The sequence below is a fragment of the Tursiops truncatus genome, chromosome 15 (assembly GCF_011762595.2).
Source record: "Tursiops truncatus isolate mTurTru1 chromosome 15, mTurTru1.mat.Y, whole genome shotgun sequence".
Taxonomy (NCBI): Eukaryota; Metazoa; Chordata; class Mammalia; order Artiodactyla; family Delphinidae; genus Tursiops; species Tursiops truncatus.
In genome coordinates, this window is record NC_047048.1 from 8,035,071 (window position 1) to 8,048,069 (window position 12,999).

A 12,999-nucleotide genomic window follows, 5' to 3' on the forward strand; every position below is an offset into this window, starting at 1 on the left:
CCTTCCCTGGCTCACGAAAGGCCATGGTTTGTGGATGGGCTACCAGACCCTTTCTGTTCTTGGCACTTCCTGGTCACTGAGATTCTGGATAATGGGGATTTACCAGGCCTGCAGAATATAAGATAAACGTAATACCCCGGGATAGTCTTAGATTAAACAATGAATTGCTGAGCATAATGAGAAGCGCTCCAGTCCCCTAAAAGACAGCCTCCCCGGGACTTCCCTGGTGGCGCAGTGGTTGAGAGTCCGCCTGCCAGTGCAGGGGACACGGGTTCGAGCCCTGGTCCGGGAAGATCCCACATGCCGCGGGGCAGCTAAGCCCGTGCGCCACAACTGCTGAACCTGCACTCTAGAGCCCGCGAGACACAACTACTGAAGCCTCCGCGCCTAGAGCCCGCGCTCCACAACAAGAGAAGCTGCTGCAATGAGAAGCCAGCGCACCGCCACGAAGAGTAGCCCCCGCTCGCCGCAACTAGAGAAAGCCCTCGTGCAGCAACGAAGACCCGATGCAGCAAAAAAAACAAAAGACGGCCTCCCCAAGGGCCACGTGGCTGGGTCAGCAGGGGCCTGCCCCGCACCTTCCTACCCGCCTTCCCAGGTCCTGCCTCGAGTTCAGTGTTTGCCACGTACTGTGCTGTGAATCCTCGAAACACGGTTGTGAGCTCTTTGTCCCAACTTCGCAAAAGGTGACGGGGTGAATAGAAATGAGGATGAGAATTGAAAGTCCCTTGAAATTTCTAGTTCAGCGTTGTAAAAATATCATTTGAGAACATTTAAATAGACATTTGTGCTCATGCCTTAAATTTAGCAGAGACTTAATAGCATTGAACTTGTTTGGCCCGTGAGTGCAGTTTATTCTGGAACTTGAGAACTTTTCAAAGAGTGATCGGATGCGGCCCCTAAATATCTCTGGGCTGCATCTGTGTCCTGTGGGGGGTGTTTGTGCCCATACATATGTATGGCCATATGCGAGCGTAACAAAGTCGGGGATGTACGTGCAACTTGTCGATCGTCTGCAGTGAGCTTCACTCCCAGGCTGGCTCCTTGGTTGCCACCAGCTCACCTCTGGGCCCCTACCATCGAGCAGGATGTGATCAGAGAGAGCAGACCTTTCTAAATGCCAGGCTGGCCCGGCGCCGGCAAAGGAGACGGGCGCCCGCGTCCCGCCAGCATCCGTCGCTCCTGCTCTAAAGGGGTCCTTGGCCCCCAGCACCTCGGCCTTTGCTGGCGCCACCAGGCAAAGAGCAACAGAGTTTCAGTGCTTCCTCCTCGGGCTGTCAGGACGACAACCCTGCAGGCTTGGCAGGATCGAGACCCTGGAGGGAGCCCCTCCCCTCCGTTTGCCCACCCTCCTCTCCCTGGGAGCTGAAAGCTGGGACTGTGGCCGTGGCTCCCCGTGTCAGGGCATGAGCCCACTGGTGACCTTGAAAAGCTTATCCCCCACCCCAGGCTGTTGCCACCCACCCCCAGGGGCCGGTTCCGTGCTCGGCCCCAGGAGCGCTCCCCACGTGCCACCCATCCCGACCACGCCTCCGCGTGGCCACGCGTGTACCACTAACATTCTGCGGCCTCACACCGAACCCGGGGTGCTGATGCTGTGTGTCTTTGGTCGCCATTCCAGGTGCTGGGCCTGTCCCAGGGCAGCGTCAGCGACATGCTGTCCCGGCCGAAGCCGTGGAGCAAGCTGACCCAGAAAGGCCGCGAACCCTTCATCCGGATGCAGCTCTGGCTGAACGGCGAGCTGGGCCAGGGCGTCCTGCCTGTCCAAGGACAGCAGCAAGGGCCAGGTAAGGGCAGCCCCGCCCTGGGCTGCTGCAGGCGGTGGGGGAGGGGAGCCTGTGCGGGGAGACCACCCGCCACGCTGTCAGCTGCTGCCTGAGAGCCACCCCCCTTCCTCCACCACCTGTTGCCATGGGACTGACTCAGTTTTTGGGAGAGAGAAGATTGTGCCTAGCTAATTTTATAAGCAGCAGAAAATGCGTTACCAATTAGGAAAATGCTGTTTATACATAAATATAGGTAAGAGTCAAGTAGCTAAATCAGGGCAGCAGGAAAGGAAATCAGCCAGAGGAGCAGAACGAAGGGTCTCGTGGGTGACGGCCTCCGCTGGCTCGCCAGCCAGTGGCCAGCTTTCTACCGGCAGCGCCTCGCCTGCCAGCGTGGACGCCCACCCCCCGCCCCGTTCTGGCCCTCCCCGGAAGGAGTGGGTGCCCTCCCTTGGGCCTTTGGGGCCCTTATTGCTGTGCTCCGGGTATTAGGAAGCTCTAACCCCCCCCCCCAAGTTTGTTTCCTCATTTAACTGTACCCATTTCTCTCGTTTAGTCCTGCACTCCATGACGTCACTCCAGGACCCCCTGCAGCAGGGCTGCGTGAGCTCAGGTAACTAGCCATGTCCGGTGTTTTGAATGAAACATTTCCCTGCCTTTTGTGTTTTCCTCTGGTCTGTACTGGGGAGACTTGAAGGATCCCTCGTTCTGGATCCGGTGAGCTGAAAACATGGTACCCTCTAGGCAAACTGGATTCGTCGAGGTCGTAGTTTCTAACGGAGAAGGAGAGAGTCGACGGCCGAGTTCAGGTTCCTCCAGCGTTTTCTTGTTCCTCACCGTGCGCTTTCATCAGTCCGTCGGCTCCTAGGTGTGAGGCCCTGTGTTCGGGGCTGGGGGCTGAGGTCCGAGTCAGAGACGGATTCTGTGCTCAGGGGGCTTCCAGTCTCATAGCAGGGGACAGGGGACAAGGAACGGGCATTGCAGTTCAGGGCGTGACACTCAGGAGAGCGGGACTGAGGTTGGGGTCCAGCCTGGGAGCAGGTGGTGGAGGGCCTGGAGCCCGGGCCCAGGAGCTGGGGCTGCTTCCGGCGGCATCTGAGAGCCCCGAGGCCTGGTCTTTGAGGTCACATCTCCGCCACGCGGACTCCTGGACACGGCGGCCCGGGCTGGCCCACACCCCTGATTCCTGGACCCCCTCCTTGTCCTTCCTGTGTGCCCGCCTGTGCCAGGCTTTTCCCACCCAGCTCCCAGGAGCAGCCAGCATCGTGAGCTGTTCCTCTTTTTTTCTTTCTTTATTTTTCTAAACATGTTGATTAGTCTCCACATCCCATTGATGCATTGAAAACACAAACAAAGCTAAGTGAGGAGCGTGGAGCCCGCCAGCCTGCTGGAAGTTTGACGAGGGAAAACACGTGTCGTGAGGGGAACAGCTGGGCGGCAGCGGCCTCCGCCGCCTCGGAACTCCAAACCCGCACACAGATGCAGCCAGTGCCGGGCGCCGCTAAGCTCCCGGCTGACGTTCTCTTGTGTTCGGGGTGTTCCGTCTTGAGGGGTGGAAGGCTGTATCTAGCCCAAGCTCTTGGTTCTCTTGGCTGGACCTCTAAATGGAGTGGTTGGCCCTCTGAGAAGGATCAGGTGTACTTCCTTCTCCCTGCCTTTCTGCGTTGGCCAATTTCATTAGCAGGTACTGGAGAACTTACACAGCACTGGCGCCCATTCAAAACACATTAGAGAAAATAATGGACGCGGTTGTTTGTGCTACAGTTTTGCAGACGTTTGCATGGAAAATTCTCCTTGCCTCTTGCTCTAATGGAAAGCTGGCCCCTGTTAAACTCTCCGAGTACCCGCTGCCCCATCAGAGTCAGGACCCAACTTGGCAGAATGTGACTAACGGTTTTTAGATCAAAACCCCTCGTTCCTAAATAAAAGGAGAAATCGCCTGCAGTCCCAGGTCGGCTGCGATGGATGCCAGAACCTTCCCCGTGTCGGAACAAATCCTTAAAGAATGGCTCTCGGCTTTCTATTGTATAGCAAACACTCGCTGCTGTGCTGCAACATTCCTATGACAGCCACGTTTCCAACCTGGGAACAGCTCGCAGGGCTCCTCGGAGGGACGTAAGTGATGTTTGTAAGAGATCAAATTACTTTATAAAATAAGGAGATCTAAACTCTTGGGGAGCCTGCAGATTGAAGGAGGGAGGGAGGCAGGAGGCAGTGAGCCCCTGGGTACAAGTGAGTGCTGCAGAACTTTCCCCTGCTTTCTGTGAAGAGGCCCAGGCAGGCCTCTCCGTGTCATCTCCGCACGACGGGAGGTGGATGGCCGGCCTCTCACTCGACGCGCCTGTTGTGAGTCAGCAGTTGGGAAGCCATCCGTAGAAGTAATAACTATGGTGATTGTGGAGAAAGGTGGAAAACTTATTTCTTACGTTCTAGGAAAATAGAAATTTTTTTTTTAAGTCACGATGGTAGCTAAGCGAAAATGTTTCTCTGGATCAGGAGAGACTAGAAAGTGCTTGTCAGAATGAAAAGACAGATGATCACATAGCGGCAAGACTGTGGGTGGCAGCTTTCCTTGTTTGAAATTTCTTTACTATCAGCGTTATCCGTTCAGGAGTGTTTCTAAAAATTAGAGTAGCCGTGCCTTTCGGTATGTGGAATTCAGATTTGAAAAACAGAATTCTCTTATGATGACGAGTGTTGGTAAATCAGTGGGATGAGTGACTATTGGAGACGCCGGGATCTTTGACAGCCTAGAAAATCAGTGTCTGGACTTCCCTGGCAGTTCAGCGGTTAAGACTCCGCGCTTCCAACGCAGGGGGCGCAGGCGGGGAGCTAGGATCCCGCATGCCGCGCAGTGTGGCCAAAAAAAACAGTGTCTCGGAGGAAGCATTCAGCATTGCCCCCCAAAAGACAGGGGAGCAACGCCTCTGGCCTAGGATTTCTCCAGGATTCTGATTCCCTGCTCTCGCCGTGGCTACCACGGAATCCTTCCAAGAGGCCCCCAGACCCAGAAAGATGCTCTGTCCTTGGGACTCCATGAGGCCTCTGCCCAGGGCAGCTCAGCGTGGTGGCAGCACGTGGCTGCAGGAAGGTAATTCGGACCCTGGGTTGGTCTGTTCCTGAATATTGGTGAGAAACACTCAGTGTCTGAGAATCCAGGCTGCTGAACTGGCCCGGCCATCGGTTCAGCCTCCCAGGTGTGGAAGGACTTTGGAAGACCCACCTTCTGTCCACAGCCTCGGTCTGAGCAGAGATCCTGTGGGTCTAATGCAGGGCTCTGTGCTTAGTTTCCATGGCGATGAGGTGCCCCGGGGGGTGGAGGGCCTCACTCAACTAAACAGCAAACTGCTGACACGGGACTCTGTTTTCCTCGCTAAGAATTCCTGTCTGCCTCTTTCTGCCCAGCCCTGTTGCCCTCAGCATCTCCATTTTCCTTAATGATTTCTGTGTCAAACTTGCCGATCAGGTTCATGATAAAGGAGAGAGAAACTGAAGTTTCCAGTGCCTCATCACTTTTTCCTCCTGGTGGTTGTAACCATTTCTGAACGTTCCTTTGATGATTCGAGACGTGGGGTGATGGCCTTGGACACTGAGGAGAACTGATGCCACTTTCAGTGAGTGACCCGCGCTGTTGAGGCCTTGAGGAGGAGAATGGAGGGTTCCATACCGGTCATATGAGTAACTTAAAAAAAAAACAAAACCGGTTTTTAAAGGACAGAACTTCAGATCAGTTACCTGTTCCTGTATTTCCTGGTGGTCTAGTTTCACATTTTTTTTAATATCAATTTATTTATTTTTGGCTGCGTTGGCTGTCCGTTGCTGCGCGCGGGCTTTCTCTACTTGCGGCGAGCTCTTCGTTGCGGTGCCAGGGCTTCTCATTGCGGTGGCTTCTCTTGTTGCGGAGCGCGGGCTCTAGGCTCGCGGGCTTACTTGCTCCGCAGCATGTGCGATCTTCCCGGACCAGGGCTCAAACCCGTGTCCCCTGCATTGGCAGGCGGATTCTTAACCACTGCACCACCAGGGAAGTCCCTCTATACACATGTTTCTGTTGGCTTCTTTCAAAGTCCCCAGTGTCTTGGGTTGTCGTTAATAATATGGCAAGACAGGTGCAGGTAGTCCTTTGGGATTGGTTCTCCGAGTCTCGCATTTGTTTGTCTCCCATCCCAGCTATCACGCATCAGCTACCCTCGCCCTGCGTAGCAGTAGCAGTGCTCAGGAGAAGCAGAGGAAGCGCTCAGAGAAGGAGAAAGGAGGGACCAAGTAAGGCTTGTTTTCTCTGAGTGTGGCCTGTGGTCATTGCTTATCAGTTAGGAGGGTGTTTCTCTTTTAAAGAAGAAAACCTTGAGATGTAGTGAAGGTGTACGTGTGTGTATCCGTGTAGGTAGTACGGAGGTACCTAGTTAGATGTGATCTACAATTGGATTTTTTTTTTTCCTTTTCATTCCTTAAAGCTCATTTCATATTCATGGTTCCTTGGTGTGATTAATCTTTTTGCCCCAAGGGAAAGAAGGAGACAAGAGACAACTCCAAAGCGGGGAGAAAGAAAGGGGAAGGAACAGATTTTTCTAAATGCGACTCAGTCACTCATCACCTTATGGAGAATTGACAGGAGTTGCCCATGCGCTCAGCTTTGTAACTTTTTACTCTGGGAGCACTTCGTTACTGTAGCTCACAAGCTTCCACGCCCAGATGGATTATTGCAAGCCATACCGACGAAAGGATGGCCCAGTCTCCTCGGATTAATTATAAAATACCCAGCTTTTTCCCAGCGTGTCAGGCAGGAACTGCGGGTTCCGGAATCTTCTCCGGCTGTGGAGAATTCCATGGCTCCTCGTCACTGTTCTCACCCAGCCGACCGCCAGTTCCCTCTTGAGAAGATAGCAGCTGCGTCCCTCTCTAACGTGGGTGGTCCCACGTGTGCCCCCTCCCTGACATGAGCACCATGGGGCTGTATGCTGCACATGGCCTTACGCAGCCAGAGAGTCCCAGAGCCACAGCTCCCAGTTAGGGACAGGCCAACCTTCCTTTTTAATGTGCGGCTCTTGCTCGGTACCCATGAAATGACCAGGAGAACACGTCCACGGCTTTAGTGCTTTAAACTCGGCTTCCTTGAATAAGCAATCAGTTCCTCAGTTTTGGTGACTAAGTCAGGGTGGGGCATTTGCATAGCACATTAATAAGAAGAGGAAGGGCTGGTCGAACCCCCAGAGAATTCCGTGGCACCATCTAAAGGAGGCAGAACGCTTTGTTCAGTGCCCTAGACTAGAACTGAGTTGATTTTTTTTTTCCTTTCTTTTTTTTTCTTCTCTTTCATGGAAATACGTCAGTGAAAGTAACTATTGGTGCTGTCTGAAAAGAACTCTTCTAACTCGTCATTTATTTTGAATACCTGAAAAGATTTGTATATACATAACTGATGTATACATGGCCGTAGGCAACAGATCAAAAACAAAAGAGAATTCTGGAAAGCCACGTGTGAGCTAGGAAGCGACCCCTCCCGAGCAGGTGGCTGCTCTGCTCATCATTAGTCCTGGGGCTCAGCCTCCGCCCCCCACTCGCCGGCCATGAACTTGGCGGCCAGAAGAACCAAGTGCGCATTCCTTTCTCTCTTTCTTGGTCGTGCCCTGTACGATGGCATTTCGGTGTTACCAAGAGTGCCACGATAAAGGAGTTGTCTGTCCTAAGATCAGAAAAGTCAGGTTTCTGGAATCAGACGCAACCTACCTTAACGTTTGTCTGTCATCTAGTACATGTGGGCGCAGGCCGGTGGGGAGGCCCGTGGTGCTGAGGGCGCCCCAGGAGGTGGCTGGGCCGTGAAGGGCGAAGGGGTCAGGGCGGAGAACATTCCAGGTGGAGAGCTCTGCGGGTGCGAACGTTCGTCGATGGCTGAGGACGGGGCACGTGCGGAACCTTTGAAAAAAAGCGAACATAGTAGAAGCCCCGACTTAGAGGCCTTCTGTTTTTCTTTTAAAATAACAGGAGGAAAGTAGATTACGGAGGAGTTTTGTCTTTTCTTTATGTAGAATAGGGTTCCTGTTGCCGCCTTAAGGCCCGTTATGATAAGAAAAAAAGTATGGAGATCGGGACAGAAGGGGGCCTCCTTGCTCCTTTGAGGTGCCCTCCGTCACCTGCCCCCGTGGCGGCACTGGGCCCCGGGATGCCCAGCTGCCGCCCCGTGGGCGGCTCTTCATTGAGAGGAGGTGGGCTTCCAGGGCAGCGAGAGGCAGGCTGAGACGCAGCGCCCCCAAGAGCGGCCTCGGAGGGCGGGGCGGGGGGAAGGCTGTAGCGAGGTAGGACGGCTTCTCGTGAGCTCCCCGGAAGCTGCGCCTCCCTGCGTCACCTCCGCGCCTGCGCTGCCTTTTCAGCTCTCCTAGCGGTTCCCGGCATTTGTGGGATTCCTTGTGGCGCCTGAGCACGACCCTGAAACTTCCTTCCCTGCAGCTTTAACCAGGAAGGCAGAGGGAGCACGGAGAGGCCCTTTCACTCCTGGGACGCCGCGGGGTGGGGTGGGGGGTGGTGAGGGTGGTGGTGGAGCCGAGCCGGCCCAGCCTGCCCTCCCCTAGAGCACACTGCACCCGCAGGCCCCGCACAGGCATCCCTGGAGCAGCAGCCACTGAGCCAGCCAGCCCACTCGATGTTTTCGTCTCAAAGCAGCAAATGCTGTCACCACGATCCCTGGGAAAGGCTGCTTCTGCACAAATCAGCCCCCAAGGGTCTCTGTTTCTTAAGTGGGATTTGTCACTGGGTCTCTCCAAAAAAAGACGAGAGAATCAGAGTAAGAAACTTTTATTTTTAATTATGGTTTGTGGGTTTTGGGGGTTGTTTTTTTTTTCTTTGAATAAGTAAAATGCATCATGGCTACAAAATGCAGGATTTAAAAGAGCTTACACCCTTTTTCAAAAATAAATCGCCCTCCTCCCTCATCCCCAGGCCCCCAGGTGCTTTCCGCCAAGGCCCTCCTGTTCGTTTCCTTCAGAGAGTCTGCATCTAGATGTTCGTTGCACACAGAAGGGAGCACGCAGTGCTCAAGGTGTGCTTTGCTTTTCTTACCTGGCAATAGTCTGTAGAGACTGCCCTAGGCTGGGACATAAAGAATTTCCTCCTCTTTTCACTGCTGTAGGGAATTCCTGTATCTGGACATACCATACTTTATTTAACCAATCACTAGTGAGAGATATTTAATTTTTTTTTTTTTTTTTTTTTTGCGGTACGCGGGCCTCTCACTGTTGTGGCCTCTCCCGTTGCAGAGCACAGGCTCCAGACGCGCAGGCTCAGCGGCCACGGCTCACGGGCCCAGCCGCTCCGCGGCACGTGGGATCTTCCCGGACCGGGGCACGAACCCGCGTCCCCTGCATCGGCAGGCGGACTCTCAACCACTGCGCCACCAGGGAAGCCCCCTAGATTGATTTTTAACAGTAGAACCTAGGAAACGATCCTGCGGCGAGCAGCCTTGAGCACGTGTGAGCAGCAGCAGGACGCGGTGGCTCAGAGCCAACTGCAGAGGGCTCGTCTCATCTCGGCCACTGAGCACCTGTGTGGCCTTGGGCGAGTGACTTGATCTCTCTGTGTCTCCGTTTCTTCTTTAAAATAGGAAAAATAAAGTACCTATCTCCTAGACCTTCAGGAGTTTTAAATGAGTTCATGTATAAAAGCCTCCAGGGCAGTGGCTCGCACAGAGGAAGTGCTAGTTGAGCGTTTGCTTTCCTACTGCTGCCCTTGAAACCACTGCCATTATGTCATTTCGTGCGCATGAAACGTCAGGCTCCTGGCTTTAAAGCAGAAAGCCGGTCCAGCACTCACTCCTTGGGCGGAGACTATCAAGGGAGAGCCTTGCTGGGTGGCAGCCGGCGCAAAGGGTCAGCTGCAGGATGACCTTCATGCAGTTCTCCAGATTCCTGGCTTCCCTGAAATGCCATCCATCTTTGAACATTGTCAGTCCACCTGCCATTCCATGAAGTTCACCCAAAATCTTGAGCTTCAAGAGTAAGACTACAGGGCTTCCCTGGTGGCGCAGTGGTTGAGAGTCCGCCTGCCGATGCAGGGGACGCGGGTTCGTGCCCCGGTCCGGGAGGATCCCACGTGCCGTGGAGCGGCTGGGCCCGTGAGCCGTGGCCGCTGAGCCTGCGCGTCCGGAGCCTGTGCTCCGCAGCGGGAGGGGCCGCAACAGTGAGAGGCCCGCGTACCGCAAAAAAAAAAAAAAAAAAAAAGAGTAAGACTACAGGTCATCGCTCAGGCCATTTGGGGCAAACTAGTGCCGAGCCAGGCCATCTCGTCTGGATACAGGGGTGGCTATGGGCACAGGGGAGCGGCAGCGCCGTCCCGCTCGGCTGCGCTGGGCTGCGTGGCCTGGGCCCTCGGTGCTGGCACGCCCCAGCTGCCCGTTAGGAGAAGGCCCCGGCAGGCCTTCGTCACGGGCCTCTGGACACGGCTCCCTTCTCTTCCCCGTAGACTTTCTTTGGAGAAGGAAATTTGCAGTACATTGGGCATTCAGTCCAAGAGGCAAAAGTAGGTCACAGGTGCAAATGAGGACTTCAGTTTTCAATGGTTTGCTTCCAGGGAAGGATGAAGAAGCTTAAATGCTTAAAAATCCTCAGGTAATTTTTAAAAGGCAGTAAGAGTACAATGAAGCAACTCATATACTTGCACCTTTTATGTGCCAAGCGCAGCACTAATACCTTTGATCCCTAAGTGGATCAAAGTGGAAATGATTTATAAATAAATTTATTAAATAATAATAAAATAAAATCAGATCCAAGATGAACACTTAACAGGAAATCAGATGCCTCAGTTACCCCAAGAGGCATGCCCTTGTGTTCAGGCTGGGAGCTGGGCAGAGGGAAGGGAACCCAGCAACAAAACAGTGGCACAGTCAGAGCCCGGTTTATGAAGTTTTGCAGCAGAAAGTGTTGACCCATCTGGCCTGTGATGCGGGTCCATGCTGCTTTGAAACCCCTTCCAGGCTAGATCCAAGGAAGGTATGCGCAGGGGCCCAGGGTTCCTTCCCGTGCAAGGACAGCCCCGCCCTTCAGCTTCATGCCCTCTCCCTGCTAGTGGCCCTCAGCCAGCCCAGGACCTGGGGCCCAGCCCCCTGCTGACTGGTCCCTGGGCCAGGGTCATGCTCAGGAGTGAGAAAGGGGGGCCCAGAGAGAACGAAGCGAGCCAGGCGGCTTCCGTCACCGGCTTCATCTTGATTTTGTGTTTTGTTCTTCCCTGTGGAACTGGATTCCTAAATATAGCCCGAGTCTGAATTGGCAGATGTTGGGTTTGTCCTTTACAAGAGGGCCAAAATTAGTCTGTCATTTGGCACCTAAATAAAGCAGCCAAACTGCCTTTGTACCAACTTTGCGATGAGGAGGGACTGAAGTTGCCGCATTTCTCTCGACAAGGAAACTTTCTCGGAAGCTGGAGCGGCACCTCTGAAGCCAAGAGGCTGAGTCCAGAGGGATGCGCTTTCCTCCTGGCTAGACCCTCTCGTCTCTGAGTTACAGTCAGTGTGTTCCACGTAGCTTAAATACCTCATGAGATTGGAAGAGGAGGATCAGTACCCCACAGAAATAGCACTTGGAGAGAGCAGCAGTGGTGACTTTGATTTGGGGAGGAAAAGAGCAATCTGTCCAGAGTGCCTGGAGCTGGGTGAGCAGAGGGGCTCCCCAGGGGCAGCAGAAAGATGTTATAATCAATTACCACATCATAACACTGATGTATGATAATTACTGAGTGTTTCTCCTGAGATAGTGCAGCATTTGGCTGGGATGCAGTTCTTTCATGGTCCACTGCCTGATTAATATGCAAATAATAGGCTGATTGCATGATGACTGCAGAAAATGAGTTCGCTGATAACGTGAGCACTGGAGCAGGAAGATGATAAATTACTTTTACTGACTGTCGTACATTAAGTACCCTTTCTCAACAATTTCATCACAAATTAAGTAAAGCAGTATGGAGAGATTAGGAGGATGTGTAAAATAATGTACCTTAATAGCTTTTCTTTCTTTTTTTTTTTTTTTTATAAATTTATTTTATTTATCTGGTTTTGGCTGCGTTGGGTCTTCGTTGCTGTGCGCGGACTTTCTCTAGTTGCAGCGAGCGGGGGCTATTCTTCATCGCGGTGCACAGGTTTCTCGTTGTGGTGGCTTCTCTTGGTGCAGAGCACGGGCTCTAGGTGCGCGGGCTTCAGTAGTTGTGGCTCGCGGGCTCAGTGGTTGTGGCTCGTGGGCTCTAGAGCGCAGGCTCAGTAGTCACGGCGCACGGGCTTAGTTGCTCCGCGGCACGTGGGGTCTTCCCGGACCAGGGCTCAAACCCGTGTTCCCTGCATTGGCAGGTGGATTCTTAACCACTGCGCCACTGGGGAAGTCCCCTTAATAGGTTTTTCTGATACCATCACATACAACGAAAATGTCACTTGGTTCTGCTCGGCATGGCCTGGGGCCCGTGTAGGGCCAGATCAGTGCACTCAACCTGCGTGTTGTTGGGAAGGCGGGAAGCAGCAGCCCACCACACCAGCTATTCAGTCAGCGAAGGATTCTCTAAGGAACATCCCATCACAGGCCAGACATCACCTGCATGCCGAGCTGCCTGGCAGGGTTATCGAGAGGGGACGGGCTGCTCTTGGGGCCAATGCTGGAGCCTCTGCGCAGATGGGCACTTGCAAGCCTGCTGTCCACCAGGTGCCTGGAGGGAAGGAAAGTTGCTGAGCTGCAGGCCTAAAAGGCTCAGAAGTAAAACACTATTGAAAACCGCCTCTTAGCTCCTCCAAGCCTTAGAAATCTGGGGAAATGAACGCCACCGTCAGAATGGCAGTATGAGCTGCCTGCCAGAGAGAATCGCTACCGGTGAAGGATGGGCCGGCCTGCCCAAAGCCAGAAAGGAACCCTGGAGGAAGAAAACACACGCGCACGGGTGCGCGCGCACGCACACACAGTGCTTAATCTTTGATTACAGCAGAGCAATTTAACTAGAGAGTTTGTTTTTACTCATCTCAGTAATATATATTTAGACTGTTTGTATGACATACATTTTCTCTTAATGCACAGGGACGCGCTGATAGTGTTCATGCACACAGCTGGTTCGGTAATAAGGTTATTGAAGGTAATGTGAAAGCGTTATTTCTAAAGCAGTATGGATCTGCAGGAAAGCTGGGAACGGGGGAGCACTGCTCCTGAGGCCGGCCCAGCGGTGTCACCAGGGTGGTCCCCGCAGCCTCGCCAGCCTGGGAGTTCACTACCAAAGTTGA

General features: G+C 53.6%; 1 protein-coding gene across 7 annotated transcripts in view; it reads left to right on the forward strand.

The window, feature by feature from the left end:
* CUX1 (cut like homeobox 1) overlaps nt 1–12,999 on the forward strand; it is a 348,779-nt gene that overhangs the window by 308,898 nt on the left and 26,882 nt on the right. For all 7 annotated transcript variants that reach the window (XM_033839695.2, XM_033839699.2, XM_073791974.1 and 4 more), the window contains 2 exons: nt 1,622–1,787; nt 2,323–2,379. In XM_033839695.2, the coding sequence (XP_033695586.1) occupies nt 1,622–1,787; nt 2,323–2,379 (223 nt within the window). The remainder of the gene's footprint in view (nt 1–1,621; nt 1,788–2,322; nt 2,380–12,999) is intronic.